Genomic DNA, 18955 nt, shown 5'->3' with positions numbered 1-18955 from the left:
CTCGATTAATATTTTTTGATAGAAATCAGCTGATATCTTTCAAAAATATTAATCGAGTTTAAAGTATTATAACATATTATTTAAAATATATTATTATTTTGAAAATTAATTAGCAAATTAACGCTTTAATCAGCTGATTTTTGTCAAAAAAATATTAATAAAGCAAAAATTTGCTAATTAAATATTCTATCTTACATATTTATATTTATATTGTGTGTGTTGTGAGAAATAGTATCGATTTTACATATCTTTTTTAGAAAAGGAAAGGATTCAGCCTTTTTGTCGCGCAATTACTCTGCCATGAGCATAAAATAATAAATACGAGTCAAAAGCAATAAAAAATAACACGCACTTTATATATCATAATTTTATTATGCGCAAAGTACAAATTTAGATAGATTAAGTAGTACGAGTCAACAATTTCTCACTATAGTTAGTTTTTTCGTCGCGCAATCACTCAGCTATTAATATAAAATAATTAATACGAATCAAAAACAATAAAAAATTATATGCACTTTATATATCATAATTTTATTATGCGCAAAATAAGAATGTAGATAGATTAAGTAGTACAATCAACAATTTCTTACTATATTCATCTTTTTCGTCGCGCACTCACTCAGCAATTAGTATAAAAATCATTAATACAAATCAAAAAGAATAAAAAATTATACGCACTATATATATTGTAATTTTATTATGCGCAAAGTCAAAATTTAGATAGATTAAGTAGTACGAAATAAAAAATTATATTTGTGACTGGATAAAGTGCATATAATTTTTTATTATTTTTGATTTGCATTAATGATTTTATACTAATAGCTGAGTGATTGCGCGACGAGAAGGCTAAACGTATCAAGAAATTGTTTACTCGTACTACTTAATCTATCTAAATTTGTACTTTGCGCATAATAAAATTACAATGTATATAATGCATATAATTTTTTATTCTTTTTGATTTGTATTAATGATTTTATACTAATTGCTCAGTGATTGCGCGACGCAAAAGATGAATATAGTAAGAAATTGTTGACTTGTACTACTTAATCTATCTAAATTCTTACTTTGCCCATAATAAAATTACGATATTTAAAGTGCACATAATTTTTTATTGTTTTTGACTCGCATTTATGATTTTATGTTAATGATTAAATAATTGCGCGACGAAAAGGCTGAATATAGTAAGAATGTGTTGACTCGTACTACTTAATCTATCTACATTCTTATTTTGCGCATAATAAAATTATGATATACAAAGTGCGTATCATTTTTTATTGTTTTTGATTGACATTAACGATTTTATGTTAATAATTAAGTAATTGCGCGACGAAAAGACTAACCGTAGTGAGAAATTGTTGATCGTACTACTTAATCCATCTACATTCTTACTTTGCGCATAATAAAATTATGATATATAAAGTGCGTGTTATTTTTTATTGCTTTTGACTCGCATTTATGATGTTATGTTAATGATTAAGTGATTGCGCGACGAAAAGACTAACCGTAGTGAGAAATTGTTGACTCGTACTACTTAATCTATCTACATTCTTACTTTGCGCATAATAAAATTATGATACATAAATATCCGTGAAGACCAAAGACACCCCTCTTCTACTACAATTGAAAGTTCGTTGTTTTCGCTGAATAATAATTAGCGGTGAGTACTGACGATTCGTCGGGCATCGGGGCGATTTAAGATTTTCATCTCGCGATGTCTTCTGATATCGAATTTATCCCCAGCTTCGCACGAACGCGACGACAGAATTAAAGAGAAAAAAAGACGCGCTGACTTTGATGAGGGGGTGAATGAACAATTAATATCGGGAGGGTGACTCAATGTCGGCTAGGGAGGCGAAAACGCGAGGAGGCAACCGGGGTTATAATGACGAGGCACTAAATAACAGCGGCGACCGTTAAGGAATGACGAGATAAAAACCTTCTTGGATCGTTAGCAAGCATCCCGGCCATTTCTTATTTTCTCTCCGCTCGATCTCTCTCAGCCTCTCTCTCTTCCTCTTCCCTTCTCCCTCCCCTCTATGCCATCCTTTACGCGAAATGGACTCCTTCGCTCCTCGTCGAATATTTCTCTCTTCTCTCGTCCTCTGCCCATTTTCCCTCTTTGCCCTCGTCTTCCTCTACTCAATTCTCTCGCACCCTTACAGAAACTTTTAATGTAATTGCCGCGGGACGTGAAAACCGCTGATACCGTTGCCCCTTCCTCCCGCCCCCCTTCTCGGAGAAATCCGATCCGTGAAAATAAGTCGAGATAGCGGCATCCCCTGAAATCCCACCCACTCGCTTTCTCGCTTTTCCTAGCCGCGGCTTCTCTTTCCCCTCTTTTCTCTCTCTTTTTCTCTTTCTTTCTCTATCTTCCTTCTCGTCGAAAAATTGTTTCATCTGCTCCTGCCGAGTCCCGTTTAATTTCCACTCTCCCAGACTATTCCTGATAACGTCGCAAACGTCCTCTCACCGAGAATCTATCTCCCTTTGCACTCCTTTATCGTGAGCTCTCTTTATACTCACTCTATGGCTCTTCCCCTCCTTCTTATATTATGTATTTTACACTCGCATTTATCATTCGTTAACCACATGGTCCCCAGTATTGTAGAGGAAAGTAAGAAACATAGACATGAAAATTATTCTGATTTTCCTAAAGAAGAGATTATCGCAAAATCGAGAATTCTCGTTAACGCTGAAATATTTTATTTACGTATAAATGGAAAAAGAGATCCCTTTAGACAAATAACAACTTACAAATAATATGATTACAATTACTAACATTAACAAAAGGCGCAGAATAAGATGATAAAAGATATGAGAATAATAATTTTTTACAATAAAGAAAAATTAAACATTAGAATGCAAAAAATCTAACGAAAATAATGCGATAATGAACGTTTGAAAGAGCTAAGAAACATATGAAAAAAATACACAAGATTGGAGAATTTGTTCACCAATAAATACCTATACCTAATTTAGGGGTTTGAATTTACCATAGAAAGTACGATGCAATTTCTTATAAAAAATTAAATTATATCTAAGAGGCCGGGCTGGAATATGCAATTTTATGCAATTCAATAAGGCAGAGCAAATAATACCACTAATCAAATTAAAGAGGAACAATAAATCTAAAAAAGTTCTTCTACTCTTTATGTTCTTATCTTAATGTTACTAACTTAAGCTTAGTATGAAATTATATGTATAATTGGAGTAATAATTGGATTCTCCGTAAGAAAATTTATTCTATAGAGAGAAAGCAGTGTTGGATCCTCTCAATTATTATACAATTTTTTTGGTTTGGTGCCCAAACAATGGCAACATATTTCAGCTTTGTCTATAATTAACGAGAAAAATAATAATTTTTAAATATTAATATTTTTAAAATATATACACAAGATTTTTAAACACACAACTTGCGACTGTCTAAATATGTTTTTCAAGTGATAAATCTGTGCAAAATATTACATCTAAGTCACGAATAGAGTTCGTTACCAAGAGAGAAGTCCCATCTAAAAAATAATTACGTATATATATATATATATATAAATTATTTCCAACTGTGTCATCAGAGTTATCAACTCGACGAAATTTTTAGATCATCCGCATATAACAAAAATTTAGAGCACTTAAAGACATCTTCTCTAATATATCATTAATAAAAATTAATTCTCCGTGGATGTTTATGAGATAGTTTAAACGTTATACACCGACGACCACACTTTACTCCGGTTTGAATATTGCGAGCGCTTCCCTAATCGTGCAAGCAATTACAAACGGGTAGCGTCACTCGGGCTGCCCGGTTGCTGAAGGCCAAGAAGACGTCTCGACGGACGCGGCGATACCGAAACGCCTCTAACGATATTATTACGCGGTTCATTTAAGTTAGATAACAATGACTGTCTATGGCCGGCGCGCAAGGAGGGAAACAGCTACCGCGCTACAGTATCCGCCACATCTCTCGCTTCCACCCTAATTACTTTCCGGCCTCCGGCGGCGGCGGCGTCAGCAGCAGAGCGTCGGAGAGCAAGGGTAGCTCGATAAGGCCATCTTCATCGACCTACTCCTTCCTTCTCTCCCCCTTCATCTTCCCACCCCTTCCCTTCAAACGAACCTTCGACCTAACACGGCGTAAGATAGGTAAGGTAAGTAGATAGGTACGACGTATCCAGGTCGAGCACCTGGCCGGCTCGTCTATCCGCAAGAAGAAGGCGAGAATTCCTCCTCTCCCTCTTCGTTTTATTTCTTATACTCCAGTTTAATTAGTTCCCCGATAATGCCCGGTATCTCTCCTCCGCAGAGCGCGAGGCGAGGAACCCTCCCGAAGCCGGAGAGTTTGAACATACCGACCCGTCGTTGGTCTGACTCGATTCGTTCAGCATCCCGCAGCGGCGTTCCAGCGATCGGCTCGACTACTTATTCCGTCCGTCGAATTTAATTTCTCAACGATCGTCGGTGCAGACGCACTCGTTTTATGTAAATCGATGTACATCTAAACATACATATGTATATATACATCTGAATATATCCTACTGTTCAGCTATACCATTATCCGAGATTCTGATAATTTTGACGATAAATTAAATGATTTGTAAAAGCATTTCGAAGAACGACAAGTCTCTCTGCCGACCATACAGATAGATTTTCGAAAGTTATTATCGAAAATAATGGGAAACAAATTTTATATAATTTCTCATCACGTTTTTATGACTCTTCAATTCGTATTTATTAAGTTAGAATATTATTTTAGTACTTTGTGTGTGTGTGTGTGTGTATGCAACAGAAGTTTGGCGAGGAAAAAAATATCAAACGCAGAATTCGTCGTGTGAAATATTTTGAGCAGTGAAATATCGAGAAAATATTGATACAGGCAAAAATCGAAATGACAATAATTTTATATTTAGATTTATTAAAGTTTTTTAGAAATTTTTATTTTATATAACTTCTTCTATAATTCTTTATGACACGTAATTTAATTCTCATTTCATTTATATTATAGTATAATTTAATTCAAGTATTGACATGTTTTTATGTGGAAATATCTTATTTTTAATCATACAACTCTAAAAATGCTCACAATTCAAAGATAAAAATCAATTGTGCCATTTGTTTTTTGTTGCAAAAACTACTTAAGAATAATTATTATTCACACGTTACCACGTTATCGATATCATGGCCAAGGTGTGCATTAATTTAAATAGATGCATTTAAAATAGAAATGTAAAATGTAAAATGCCTATTTTGTATTTTGCATTTAAAATACGTGTTTTTAAAAACTATTTTATATTTACATTTAAATGATTTTTCTTACCCATATTTTATTTCAAATGTATTTTTCTTGCAAACTAAAATTAATTGGGATATCAATACTATGTAAGTATATGTATATGTATAACAATCAAAATGTTATTAATAAAATCATCAAGGAAATGTTTTGTAAACAATAATAAACATTTTTTGTAATTTCACATGTAAATATATTTACGTAATTTTGTTTTTTGTATTAAAAAAAATTTTTTTTATATGAAAAATATATAAAGTTTATATAAAGTTTATAAATGTTTAAAGAGTTTATAAAAGAAAGTTTATAAAGAAAGCTTATAAAGAAAATTTATAAAGTTTATAAACATTTAATAAGAAAATAAGAATTTAAATATAAGTAATAATTGTAAGAAGTAAATAATAAAAATAAGAATTTATATATTATATGTATATACATATATGTATATTTGAAGAAATCATTTTAAAAATGCCTATTTTCCATTTCCTATTTTAAATAGATGTCTAAAAAGCATTTTGCATTTTGCATTTTTAAATAAAAAGCTTCTAATTATTTTACATTTTTCATTTTAAATGGGTTTGGACATGCATTTTGCACCCTGATCATGACTTTATTCAAGTTATCTTATCTGTAGAATTTTTTAAAGCTTAAAAGTGAATTGCACATAGAAGTCGACAGTAATTTAGAGAAATCCATAGTGCGGACAAAAGTTTATATCTAGTAATAATGTTATTGAAATCAACTATAGTGTCGATTTTATGGATTGTCGCTGATGCTGCTCGCATTCTTGTAATCCTTCCACATCCATTTTACAGTCATCAGGCTTAGTCATTAGGTTAACATCTATACAATTATTTTCTTTTATATAAAGAAGATTTTCGTTATATTATAAAATAATTTATTATATAATTTATTATATTATAAAATTTTTTCTTTCGATTATTTCTTTATTTTGTTTCTTTTTAGATTATTTTAGAATATTATTAAATAGAATATATGATTGAATGCAAGCGTTAATAAAATATCTTTCTAAATAACTTTTAAAATATTTAGGGCCAGTTGTTCCAACTTTTTGATAAATTTTATCCGATAGATAGCATATGTCCTTTTTTTTAACTTATCTGAAAAGAGAACGAAACCAAGAAGTTGGAACAATCGGCCCATATTATCTTTGTCTAATCTTTAAACCTACTTTGTAATTTTTTTATTATACACTATTCTAATATAAACAAATTAACTTTACTAACTTTCGCATATAGACAAATTATAATTGTTGCACTTTATTTAAATCGATGATTTTTCTCAATCAATTTTTCTCTTGTTTCTAATCTTTGCTCACATAACTTGGTTAACATGAGCTTCGACAATTAACGAGATACCAATAACTAGATCGACAACACTATGCCGAAAGTACAAAATCCGAAAATCTACGAATATTCCTGAGCGCGACGAATAATCTGCAAAATCCTAACATATAACTTTGCAACAAAATAGCATGAGGTTACCGATCGATTGGCACCAGTCGGCCGAAACGCCGACAATAACTCGCGCCTTTCGCGTACGAATCGCGTAGCCGATTTCCAGGCAAGCTTCCAACCAGGAAACGATTCGACCTGTCCAAGTCGTATGTTTGTTTTGGAATAGCCGCACTGTGCCCACTTCCCTCCCCTTTCCCTTTTTCGCTTTCTCTCTCTCTCTCTCTCTCTCTCTCTCTCTCATCATATAGGTCGCCTTTCTGGTGGTGGCGTCGCCGCCGCTATCTCCCACCGCCACCCATCGTCCATCCGAAATACGAACCCAACCCCCTTCGGTGGCGGCGGCGGCAGCAACTCCAGTGAAAGAGCACCCTTTCGAGGTTTGTGATGCGTGCAGATGGTCGTGCACAGGGAAATCACGCGTGGCTGCGCACAACTGCGCGGCTACAGTAAATGCAAAACGTTCGGCCGACCGACGCCAATTAGGCCAATGACGCTCCTCGTGCTACCTATGATAATGGTAACGCTCGTTCCCCAGGTTCCCCCCATTTGCATCAACCTCCTCGTCCACAGTTTTCCTCCCTTTCCTCCCAATGCAACCTGTGTGCGCCCTGCGCAATGAAATGTCGAAGAGACAATTGGGAGCACGATGTCGCATCCGCGCGAAACGTTACATTTTAGAAGAATCCTTTCTACGAGAAATCAGTTATGTGTCAGAAATGAAAATTATTGCATTTCTTTTTAGGATTAGAAAAAATCTTTCGTTTTCTTCTAATATTCTTTTTTCTACGCATGTATCTTATATTTATTTGATAATCGCAAATCATTTACCTCGAATTAAAATAAAAAATAATTTAGCACCAAGACGCACAGCAGCAGAATTGTAATATATAACATTGATCTATATAATGCAAGAATATATTCAGATTACAAAGCAATGTTCAAAATAATTAATATATAAAAAAAGGATTATTACGAGCAATTGAATTTTATTTTATCTATTTCTCCCTTTCATAAATAAAATACGTAATTACATAAATTCAAAGAAAAAATTTTTTGAGGATTTATTTAATATAATGATAACTTTCTTAATGATAACTTTCGTAATTTAATGACTTTCTTAATTTAACTTTTAATATAATGATAACTTTCTCACATTAAATAAAAATTTAATATATGTATTTTGTTAATAAAAATTTAATATACGTATAAATAATACAGATAACCAATCTAAAGTTATTTTAAATCTTAAATATTATGTTAACATATTTAAAATTTATCTATATATAAAAATATTAATTATATTATAGATATTTTATTCTAAATTATTTTAAATACTCAAACTAAAATTTAAAATATATATTATATGCAATATATTATACATATATGCATTATATTATGTAAAATTCTTTATCGCGGAGATAGCTATATAGTAATCAATTTTAAATAATAAATAATAAATAAAATAAATTATAATGCTTATATTTTATTCACTTTTTCTCCTCGTTTGCTCTACCGTTGTCAGTTACTGTCCTCCTCTCCTCTTTTATTCTTCCATTTCTGTTTTCTCATAGCATTTATTCGCGAACACACGAAATTACGTGCACACTAATCAGTAACAAAAATGTCAATAAATCTACAAATGTCATCACATTATCTCTCAAGATACGATCATGACAAGTACGTACATATTACATAATGCGATTACACATTCTCTACAAACAAGTAAGAATTATTAGCCTGCGCAATTAAATTAACTGTCGCCACTAGCGGATCCTGACGTCAATAATGGGGGAGGGGGGGTTTGCAAAATTATTTTATTTAATATTTTTGGTTTCATGATTAACTTTAATTCCAGGATCAACGATGTCCATAACTCTTTAATGTTTGTTTTTCTTTATTTATATTTTTTAAACAAATTCAGCAAAACTGTTTTTCTTTATTTGCAAGGGGGGAGGGATTAATCCCAAACACCCCCCCCCCCCGGATCCACCAGTGTATATATATATATATATATATATATATATATTATATAAATATAAAGAATTTCGCCTAATTATTTTCATGCAACGAAATTATCTCATTATTTCGTCCTATGTCTGACTTAATCTATACTTAACTCCTTGAATGCGTAATGAGTATAATTTACAGTGTATCTTATACATACATATTGTATATATTATATAGATATAAAGAATTTCGCCTAATTATTTTTGTGCAACGAAATTATCTCATCATTTCTTCCTATGTCTGACTTAATCTATACTTAACTCCTTGAATGCTCTATGATTTCTACTTCGAGAGAATTAATATACATATTGTGCGAAATATATGCGAAAGATAAATAGATGTCTGTCATTCACCTTCACGCGCTGCTTATCACGAGAATTAGTTAATTATACGAGCTGATAATTACTAATTGTAGTAATTATAACAGATAATCGCCTTTGATATCTCTTGGTATTTTTCGCGATTGCATCTCGAAAGATCATACACATCATCTGCCGCGTGAATCAAGGCCGCAGGTAAACAATAGCGCGCTATGCTTTACACTGAGTAACAATTTTTATTGTTATTATAAAATCTTTAATATATTACAAAATAAATGCATGGAGAATATTATGTCTCTTGAATTTCAAATTAATTATTAATATACACTTGACGTATCACGGCGTGTTGTTACTTTAAACTTTAAACACTCGATCCTGCGATTCATATCATATTGCACATTTTCTATCCAAAAATAATTAGCAAATTACATTTGAATCAGTGAAAAATTTAAACTGTGAAGCAAAACGTTACGTTCAAGCATATTTAAAGAATATCAACTATCGCTTGTAAATATCCCAGTAAAATAAACAATAATTTATAATTATAAACAAATAAGCAATAATTTATAATTTCCATCTTTTGTGCTTACTATTTTAAATGAATGTATTGCGAGAAATATCTGCTTCTATAAATTATCATCTCAATACTCTTATAATCGCGAAAGTTAATTAATTGCGCAAACTTATAATCTCTAATTCTTTCGTGTAAACATATATATATATATATATATATATATAATAATGATCTCCTTTATTTTGAAAATAGTCATGCATTTTAAAAAGCAAATAATGTTGGAAAAATTTGTTAAAATTTAAATTTAGTCTCAAAATGAAAACGGAATTTAAATATATGTAAAACTTCTACATTTGTTTTAAAAATGTATCTTTATATACTTAAAATAGTTTAAATATACTAGAGAATCAAATAATATTTATTATAAATTATCTTGGTACGTCAATTATTCATATCTGTTCTCAAAAGACATCAATCTGTAAACTTAAAAATCTTTTTCTTCTTATCTTATATACATATAGATGCAATGCACTAGGAAACACATAGCTCTTAGAACTCTGATTAACATCACTTATCCAAGTTATCTTATCCGTGTAATTATACTTATACTTTTAAACTTCTAAATGGAAACTAGAAAAAAAACATCTCACAACTAGAAGCTACAGTTTAAAGAAGTCAACAGCCGTGAAAGGATAGTGTGTATATCCTGTGAAATGTCGTTAAAATTAATTTTAATAGTGTCAATCCTATGGATCATCGCTGATGCTGCTCGCATCCTTGTGATTTTACAGGAGCCATCTTACAGCCATCAGGTTTTTTCTCTGATGTTATATAAAGAATTTTATCATTTTATTGTAAAGTAGTATTTCATATATAAGCTTCCTTAAAACTTTCTTAAACAACGTCAGTGTTTAAAAGATGCATCTATTTTTAGATATCTTTAAAATTTCGTGAATTTTTGCCAAATAAAATAAAATACAAATTGAGAAATTATTTTTTTTATTTTATTATTTAAATGAGTAACTTTGAATAGAATAATAGTTTTAAAAGTTGTCTTTAACTTAACTTTCCTTAACGCGTAATTAGTTTTGAAAAAGACATTTATATTACATTACATTTAAATTTTTATGTATTTATATACAAGGAAGCTTTATTTTATACAATAAATATGTATATAGAAAATTTGTAGAAATATAAAAATTCTCGCGAAATATATTCAGATAATATGTTTTCCGTCAAAGAGTTAAATGTTATATGAAAATATTTTAGAGCGGTGCTCTTTATTAGGACACGCATCTTGTGTGTGAGCTATGTTTAAAATTCAGTTATCTACATAGCCTTTATCCGCTTTACATCGTAGAGATTTGCACGAAAAGGCGTGCTCTTGTATACGATGCGGGATATTAAATTCTTTACTTACGTTGGTTTATGGATAAAGAAAACTAGATGAGATGTAAATAAAAATTTTATCTCATAATTTATATAAATATAATAAATTGTAAAGATATTTTTTACTCAAGATCTAAAATTTTTTTCTATATAATAGTACCTATTTTATTACTGTCAAATTTAATAAAAGATATATTTATTTTCAAATTTTTCGAGAAGAGAGATATTTTTACACTATATTAATCTTCTTTCTTTGATTGTGAAAAATTAAAAAAACATCACAATCTTTACATTTGTCAACGTGATTTGAAGCTATATATATGTACATCAATTTTTGACGCAATAACTATCTTTGCATACATATGCCATGTATATCTGTTTATTTTTATTTCTCTTTGTTCATTTTTTTTTATTTGTAAACTTATAATTAATAAGCTTAAAGTAATTTATCCCAAAAAGCGTCGAAATATATATATATCTATATATATATTATAAAATATTACATATAGTTATGTGTGCATTTAATCGATATATACAATATTAACCTGTTGCGCACATGAGTTTTCACACTACGTTCGCATCTGCTTCATATTATCATTCAATATAACGAAATTAACTATAGAAAAATTTGCCTGCTTTTGCTCTATCTTATTGTTTATCATTAAGGAAATGTATTTTTACTACTATTTTTACTAATCTATATTAGCAAGTTAAATAAATTTAATTTTTAAAAAATTTGATATAATAATATATAATATATATATTATTATTTTAAAAAATTTGATATAATAATACGATATGTACATATATATTTATTATTATTATTATTTATACACACATGGTTATGTGTGGACAGGCTTTGACAAGCGTGTACTTTAAGAAAATGTAATTACTACAACACATATATTGTTTATGCGTAATAATTATAACAAAATAAAATCCGTTTTTCCTGACTGATTATATCAACAATTATCAAATTTATTTTATCGCAAAATAAAGTATTCTAAATTATTTGAGAAATATTTGAAAAGAATCTATGTAATAAAATCTTACGATTTTATGCTACACATCTATGATGTATCGTAACATTTTGTGGCAATAATTATAAATATTAGATATTTTCTGAATATATACGTATAATTACAAAAGCTCCATGACTCTTTCTAAAAGATATCAAGATTATATTATAAGTGCATATTGTGTATAATTATAGGCCTCAAATATATCGCTTATTACTTTCCATAGTTGCAGAAATTTATAAATATTTAATGATATAATTCTACTAATCTTCACAACTTTTTATAGGTGGCCTTCAGACCGATAATGGTGGAACTGGCTCATAGAGGTCATAAGTTAACCGTTTTTACGCCGGCTCCCATGAATAATTCATCTCTTCAGAATTACACCGAAATAAAGTTGAGTTATTCCTCTTACAAAGTGGACAAGAACGTGGACATATTTGCGTATTCTAAATTAGAATGGATCCTGAATGTTTTCTATCAACGTAATAAAGAAATAACCGACACTGCGCTATCGAATCCAGTCATGCAACAGCTAATATCATCCAACTACACCGGGAAGTTTGACTTGATCATAGTCGAATCCCTGTTGCACGACGCATTTTATGCGCTATCATACCGCTTCAATGCATCGCTGATTGGAGTCCTGTCGCTACCGCCTACGGTTATTCATCATTACACATTCGGTAAGCGGAATATTTAGTATTCGTGCATATGTGTGTACAATTATGTCACCAATGTAATTGTGTTTCTCGCAGGAAATCCCATATCGTGGGCTTATTTGCCGGATTTATTAGCGAATTTGGATGAAGATATGAATTTGATAGACCGTTTCTTCAACGCGTACTACAGCATTTATCAATTATGCTGGTATCGATATAAGATTATCCCCGTGCAAGAGAAGATGGTCAGGAAATATTTTGGGGACAGCGTACCGCCCGCTCATCAGCTTATATCAAATATGGCATTACTTTTAGCGAATTATCATCCATTCCTTTATCCAAACGCATATGTTCCCGGAATCATTCCCATAAGAGGATCTCGTCAAATCACTCAGAAGAACGATAGTCTACCACAGGTGCGTATAAGAGCAATGTAAACCATAAACAGAGAATGTCGCAACATCTGATAATATTAAGAAATTTTTGCAACATCTTAAAACATTTGGCACGAAAACATGCTACGCATACATATATACATACACCACTAGCGAATCCTGACGTCGATAATGAGAGGGGGTTTTGCAAAATTATTTTATTTAATATTTTTGGTTTCATGATTAGCTTTTATTCCAGGATCAACGACGTCGATAGCTCTTTAATGTTTGTTTTTCTTAATTTATATTTTTTAAACAAATTCAGCAAAACTGTTTCTTTTAATTTGCAAGGGGGGGTTTAATCCCCCCCCCCCCGGATCCGCCAGTATATATATATTTATATATATATATTATATAGATATAAAGAATTTCTCGCCTAATTATTTTCATGCAACGAAATTATCTTATTATTTCGTCCTGTCTGACTTAATCTATACTTAACTCCTTGAATGCGTAATGAGTATAATTTACAATGTATCTTATATATACGTATTGTATATATTATATAGATATAAAGAATTTCGCTTAATTATTTTCGTGCAACGAAATTATCTCATCATTTCGTCCTATGTCTGACTTAATCTATACTTAACTCCTTGAATGCGTAATGAGTATAATTTCCAGTGTATTTTATACTTATATATATATATATATATATATATATATATTATATAGATATAAAGAATTTCGCCTAATTATTTTCGTGCAACAAAATTATCTCATCATTTCGTCCTATGTCTGACTTAGTCTATACTTAATTCCTTGAATGCGTAATGAGTATAATTTACAATGTATCTTATACTTATATATATATATATATATATATAATATATACAATATAAAATATATATATAAAATATATATATATAAAAGTATAAGATACACTGTAAATTATACTTATTACGCATTCAAGGAGTTAAGTATAGATTAAGTCAGACATAGAATGAAATGATGAGATAATTTCATGCACAAAAATAATTAGGTAAAATTCTTTGTATCTATATAATATATATTCTATAGATATAATATATATATATATATCTTATATTTATATATATACACTAGCGGATCCAGACGTCGATAGCTCTTTAATGTTTGTTTTTCTTTATTTATATTTTTTAAACAAATTCAGCAAAACTGTTTCTTTTTATTTGCAAGGGGAGGGTTTTAACCCCCCCTTCCCCTCCCCCAGAATCCGCCAGTGACATACACATACACAAGGAAAATATTGCAAAAGTTTCTAATATATAATATAATATGATACAGATACCTCTCTCTCTTTTATCTCAATGTTACAACAAAATAAAAAGTAAAATTAATTGAAGCAGAACGCGCGCATTCTTGTAGGACCTACAGAAAGAATTGGATGACGCGAAGGAAGGATTTATATATTTCAGTTTAGGCTCCAATATAAGAGGTGAGTTTCTATCTATTGAAAGACGTAACATGTTTCGAAAAATTTTCGAAAAATTACCCTACAAAGTAGTGTGGAAGTTTGAGTCCGATTTCCCGAATAAACCAAACAATGTTATTATGAGGAAGTGGTTGTCGCAGCATGAAATTCTAGGTTCGTAGTTTTCATCGCATGAAATCTCTATATGAAATGTTGATAAATAGATTAAAATGACTAATTTTTCTCTAAAATATATAAGAAATAAATTTACAAAAATAAGTGACACATGAAAAAAGATAAAAATGTATGTAATACCGTCGAAAATGATCAATTATATAAAAGTTCTCTGTTTATCTTATTAGCACATCCAAACATACGGCTTTTCATGTATCAAGGAGGCTTACAGAGTACCGAGGAAACATTAGAAAATGGAGTACCTGTGATTGCATTCCCCGTTCTTGTCGATCAATATTATAACGTAAAGCAACTGATAAATCATGGATCGGGAAAAAGTTTTAGCATCACCGACGTAACTGAAGACGAGCTCAGAGAAGCTATATATGAGATCATTACAAATTCTAGGTAATTTCTTTGTTTTTTTTTATTATTATTATTAGCCGTGAATCCGTCTTTTAAAAAATATGCATATCCGTAGTTATCAGTATCTCAAAAATTTTTTTACTTTTAATCTCAATTTTCAATCTAACTTTTATTTGTTATTTTAAGCAGTCAGATTATCTTTTTTGAAACTATTTAACCTACAATTTTCAAAAGCTCTTCTTTTAAATCTCTAAGTGGGAAACTGTTTGTTTACTGTCAGGGCACAAAGTAGGAACTCAATTCCTCTATATAAGTTAAACCTATTGAAATTTTCTAGAATCTATAAACCTAAAAAAATTGAGATCGAAAATAAGAGCAAATTTTGAGATGTTTGAGCAATTAATTAATTAATTAATTAATTCATTCATTTGTGTTATCTCTCTACTTTTAGTTATAAGGAAAATATGCTGAAGTTGCGCGACTTACTGCATGATGTGCCGTACGATCCATTGAACAATGCCGTTTGGTGGATCGAGCACGTCATACGTCATAAAGGAGCACAGCACCTTCGAAACAAAACGCGAAATATGCCCTGGTACAAGAGTCAACTATGGGACATAATAGGTCTTATACTCATATTATTTGTCTTCGTTGTGTATATATTATATTACGTAGCATGTATTATTTATTATTACTTTATATTAATTATATGTTTTATCGGCAAACGCGTGCTTGCATGGATCAAACCATTGTCCAGCGCGAAGAAGCAACAATGATAACTTTAAATAAAGATGATCTAAAACAACATCTTTACTATAAATTATTTATTAAAAAAATAATGTTCCTACGAGTTTTTATGTATATGTATTGTCGTTTTTACGTCCCAGATTACCTTGCATCTTGCATCATACTTGCGTGATGAAAAATAAGTGAATAATAACAGAATATAGAACATTTAATAACGCAATCAAAATGTTTCGAACAATGAATTAATAAATCAATATATTCGAATTGCAACAATTGCAGAATCGTTTATACGGCTTACAAACTACCTACGCTTTTTTTATGTTGCCGATTATATCACGATAAAATTTCTCTTTTTTCTTTTGCATATAGAACCGCCGATTTTTCATTCTCGATTTGATGCGGATATAAAATGACATCTAAAAAAATGTTATTTTTTCTCGCAATAAAGCATAATGTTTTAGGAGATTACGCATGTAACGAGACTATTTTTTTCAAAGTCCCGAATTAAAGCGTATACTAATTTTATAAAGTTATTAATAATAATAGCACATATGCAAAAAGACATCAATAAAGTCATTGTTATATAATAATTAAGTTTGCTTGAAAAGAGCATTTAATAGTACATGTAATCACACATATTTAATTTATAAATTATAACATTAAAAATTAAAACTCATGTAACAAATAGCAAGTGATAAGCATATCCTGCGAGGAATATCGAAAAATAAATCGCTGATTCCAGTGCAAATTTAAATTTAATTTTACAATAATACGCTGCGAATGATAACTCTTTTTCACGAATTTCCTGTTCGTAATTTCTGCGGTTGCGATATTCAAAATATACTCGTCGGAAAAATTGTTTATTTCTACGGACACGTCCGCTTCAATGGCGGACGGAAGAGAAACGGTTGGGGGGAGAAGAAAAAAGAGAAGGGATGGTAGAGGAGAGATTGGTGTACGTTTCAATAGCAATGAGCCGCGAAATTGCTTTACGCAATCGGCCATTATTTGCTTGAAAATTTCGCCGCGTATCTGCGAACGAGTCGCCGTTTGATATGATACGAAATATTATTCAATGTGCATCGCCGAGCGCGTTTGATTGCGCGCCGATCGCGCAATTATTGATGGTAACGATGCGCTAGGATACCTCTTCCTCGGCCAGTGTATATAATAAAACGCGACCACACGCGTGCACGCGTGTATGTATGTATACGCACGGTTATCGCATCGGCACCTCTGCGAGTACAAATCGAAGGAGTGGATCAACGAACACAGACTATGATACAACATGACGGTCAAAATTTCGTAACATTTATCAGTAAATAAAATTATATAAAATAAATGATATATATACAGTTATTAAAAAAAGAAGGAAGAAGAAAGATGAAAATATGCACAATAGAATTAAATAAGATATATGATAAAAGCATTGTAAGTCTAGATGCTATGTGTAGATAAAAAAAAGTAATTTACGTAATATTGCAATTGTTATCGATCATCCGTCAGTCGTTTTGTAAATAATGCATTGTTTGAAAAAAATCGTGGTGAAATGCAACAGGCTATCTTTATTTCGAAATATTTCGAAAATAATTGAATATTGAGTTGACAAGCTTTCAATCGAAATATTTGAGAGTCATCGCCTACTGATTTATTTCACGTGCGTCATTAAAACAATAGTCCATACTATTATCAAAAATAATTTATCATTGTATATTTTTCCTTTCCCCCGCATTAAATTGTTATTTTGATATTTTAAGGAAGAGATTTTTTATGTGAGAGAGGTCAATCACTCACGAAATAAATATTTGATAGTATTAAGTGGTATTTTTTTATCAAGCTCTAAAAGTTATCAGATACACAATCTGCAATATTTGATTAAAAATATTGTTATCTTTCTTCAAGAGATACATGTCATAAAATTTAAAAATTATTCTAACTAACAGAAGCAGAAACAGCAAAGATCATTGTAGCATTCGAAAAATTAAAGACGGATAATGTACTAAAGAATGCGGCATAATTTAATTTACAGAGCTGGATCTTTAGAATAACGAGTGGCATTCTGAACAAATTCTCTAATAAAATATAATCTTAAAAGATAACATTATCTTTAATTTTACTTTATTTTTTATCTTTATTAATAAAATAAATTTTGAAAGATATAGTATATATATAATTTTATCTGTACTTTACTTTATTTATTGAAGCTAATTCTAATCAAAATATTGAAATATAGATTAAGACATACAATTTGATTATAGCCGTATTCGACGGATATTCAAAGTTGTTTTTTTTTAGAAACAAAAGATGTTTAGATGTTGACATCAACTTACACCTCACGAATCATTTTCCTATTGACATACATTATAGAGTATTCCCTTTTTACTTAACTAATAGAACTACTAATAAAATTATAAGAGATTTGCATATAAAAATTTTTGCAACAATAAAAAATTTTTTTAATTTTGCCATCCGCTATATTCACTGTTTTTAATTTGTTTTGATAAATCAACGTTTAATAACACAGATCTCATTAAATTTTTTCAAGAAATTCTTTTTGGAGAATTAAAAGTTCCAAAGATATATTCAATTTTACAAAAAATAAGATTCTTTTCCAAAACACATTACATATTGTAGCATAATAAAGTTAAAATAACAAACAGTAATACGTTTTAAAAAAAATTACGAAGATTGATCACTTTCTTTTTTCGAATTTGAAGAAAATTATTTCTTCTCAATAATACTATCCAGTCATATGTACTCTATATAATGATTCGAAGGCTTCCATTTTTTTAGCGTCTTATCGCGCGTAAAACCACCCTCAATAACGCCAAGTTCGAAGTCTATGTTAAGGGAAGGAGGAAGTACAGACAGACAGAGAGAAAGTGTGTGTGTGTGTGTGTGTGTATAAGGAAGCAGCAGCGCGGCGGTGGTCGGGCTGAAAGGGGCGAATACCTTTTAGGAGCTTAGAGATTACACTTGGGGGACGAGCTGGCAGTAATGCAAAGGTGAGTCTCGCGGGCGCAAGCCGCTCATTCCCACGAAGGATTCGACTGAACTTATAATACCTACGATGTGGGATCGGTTGCGGCACGCTTCATGCAAGCCCTCTCTTTCCTCCCCTTTCTCCTCTCTCTCTCTCTCTCTCTTTCCTATACTATCATTCCATTCACACCC

The 18955-nt window shown here is 30.7% G+C and overlaps 2 protein-coding genes across 5 annotated transcripts in view; one reads left to right on the top strand and one right to left on the bottom strand.

Moving 5' to 3' along the window:
- Ten-m (teneurin transmembrane protein Ten-m) overlaps nt 1-18955 on the bottom strand; it is an 856961-nt gene that overhangs the window by 816403 nt on the left and 21603 nt on the right. The gene's annotated exons all lie outside the window — the stretch shown is intronic.
- LOC145934778 (UDP-glycosyltransferase UGT5-like) lies at nt 5982-15912 on the top strand. 3 transcript variants are annotated; one of them, XM_083035522.1, is made up of 6 exons: nt 5982-6100; nt 12292-12691; nt 12764-13083; nt 14449-14668; nt 14857-15076; nt 15486-15912. In XM_083035522.1, the coding sequence occupies exons 1-6, from the start codon at nt 6005-6007 to the stop codon at nt 15808-15810; spliced, it is 1581 nt and encodes a 526-aa protein (XP_082891648.1). In that variant the 5' UTR covers nt 5982-6004; the 3' UTR covers nt 15811-15912. The 3 variants fall into 3 exon arrangements, with proteins under 3 accessions (XP_082891648.1, XP_082891649.1, XP_082891647.1); XM_083035523.1 differs by lacking the exon at nt 5982-6100 and adding an exon at nt 10210-10409 and having other exon boundaries at nt 14449-14518; XM_083035521.1 differs by lacking the exon at nt 5982-6100 and adding an exon at nt 10214-10409.

This window comes from Prenolepis imparis, unplaced genomic scaffold (assembly GCF_030444845.1).
Source record: "Prenolepis imparis isolate NDT839.2.m4 unplaced genomic scaffold, iyPreImpa1.0 SCAF_4, whole genome shotgun sequence".
Taxonomy (NCBI): Eukaryota; Metazoa; Arthropoda; class Insecta; order Hymenoptera; family Formicidae; genus Prenolepis; species Prenolepis imparis.
Note: the sequence above shows the minus strand (reverse complement) of the source record. Positions and strands in the feature narration are given on the sequence as shown.

Coding starts and splice junctions, on each gene's coding strand:
- LOC145934778 (XM_083035521.1), top strand. CDS start 10,311: ATGTCGTTAAAATTAATTTTAATAGTGTCAATCCTATGGATCATCGCT. Junction 13,084..14,448: donor AGAACGATAGTCTACCACAG/GTGCGTATAAGA, acceptor GCATTCTTGTAG/GACCTACAGAAAGAATTGGA. Junction 15,077..15,485: donor GAGATCATTACAAATTCTAG/GTAATTTCTTTG, acceptor CTCTACTTTTAG/TTATAAGGAAAATATGCTGA.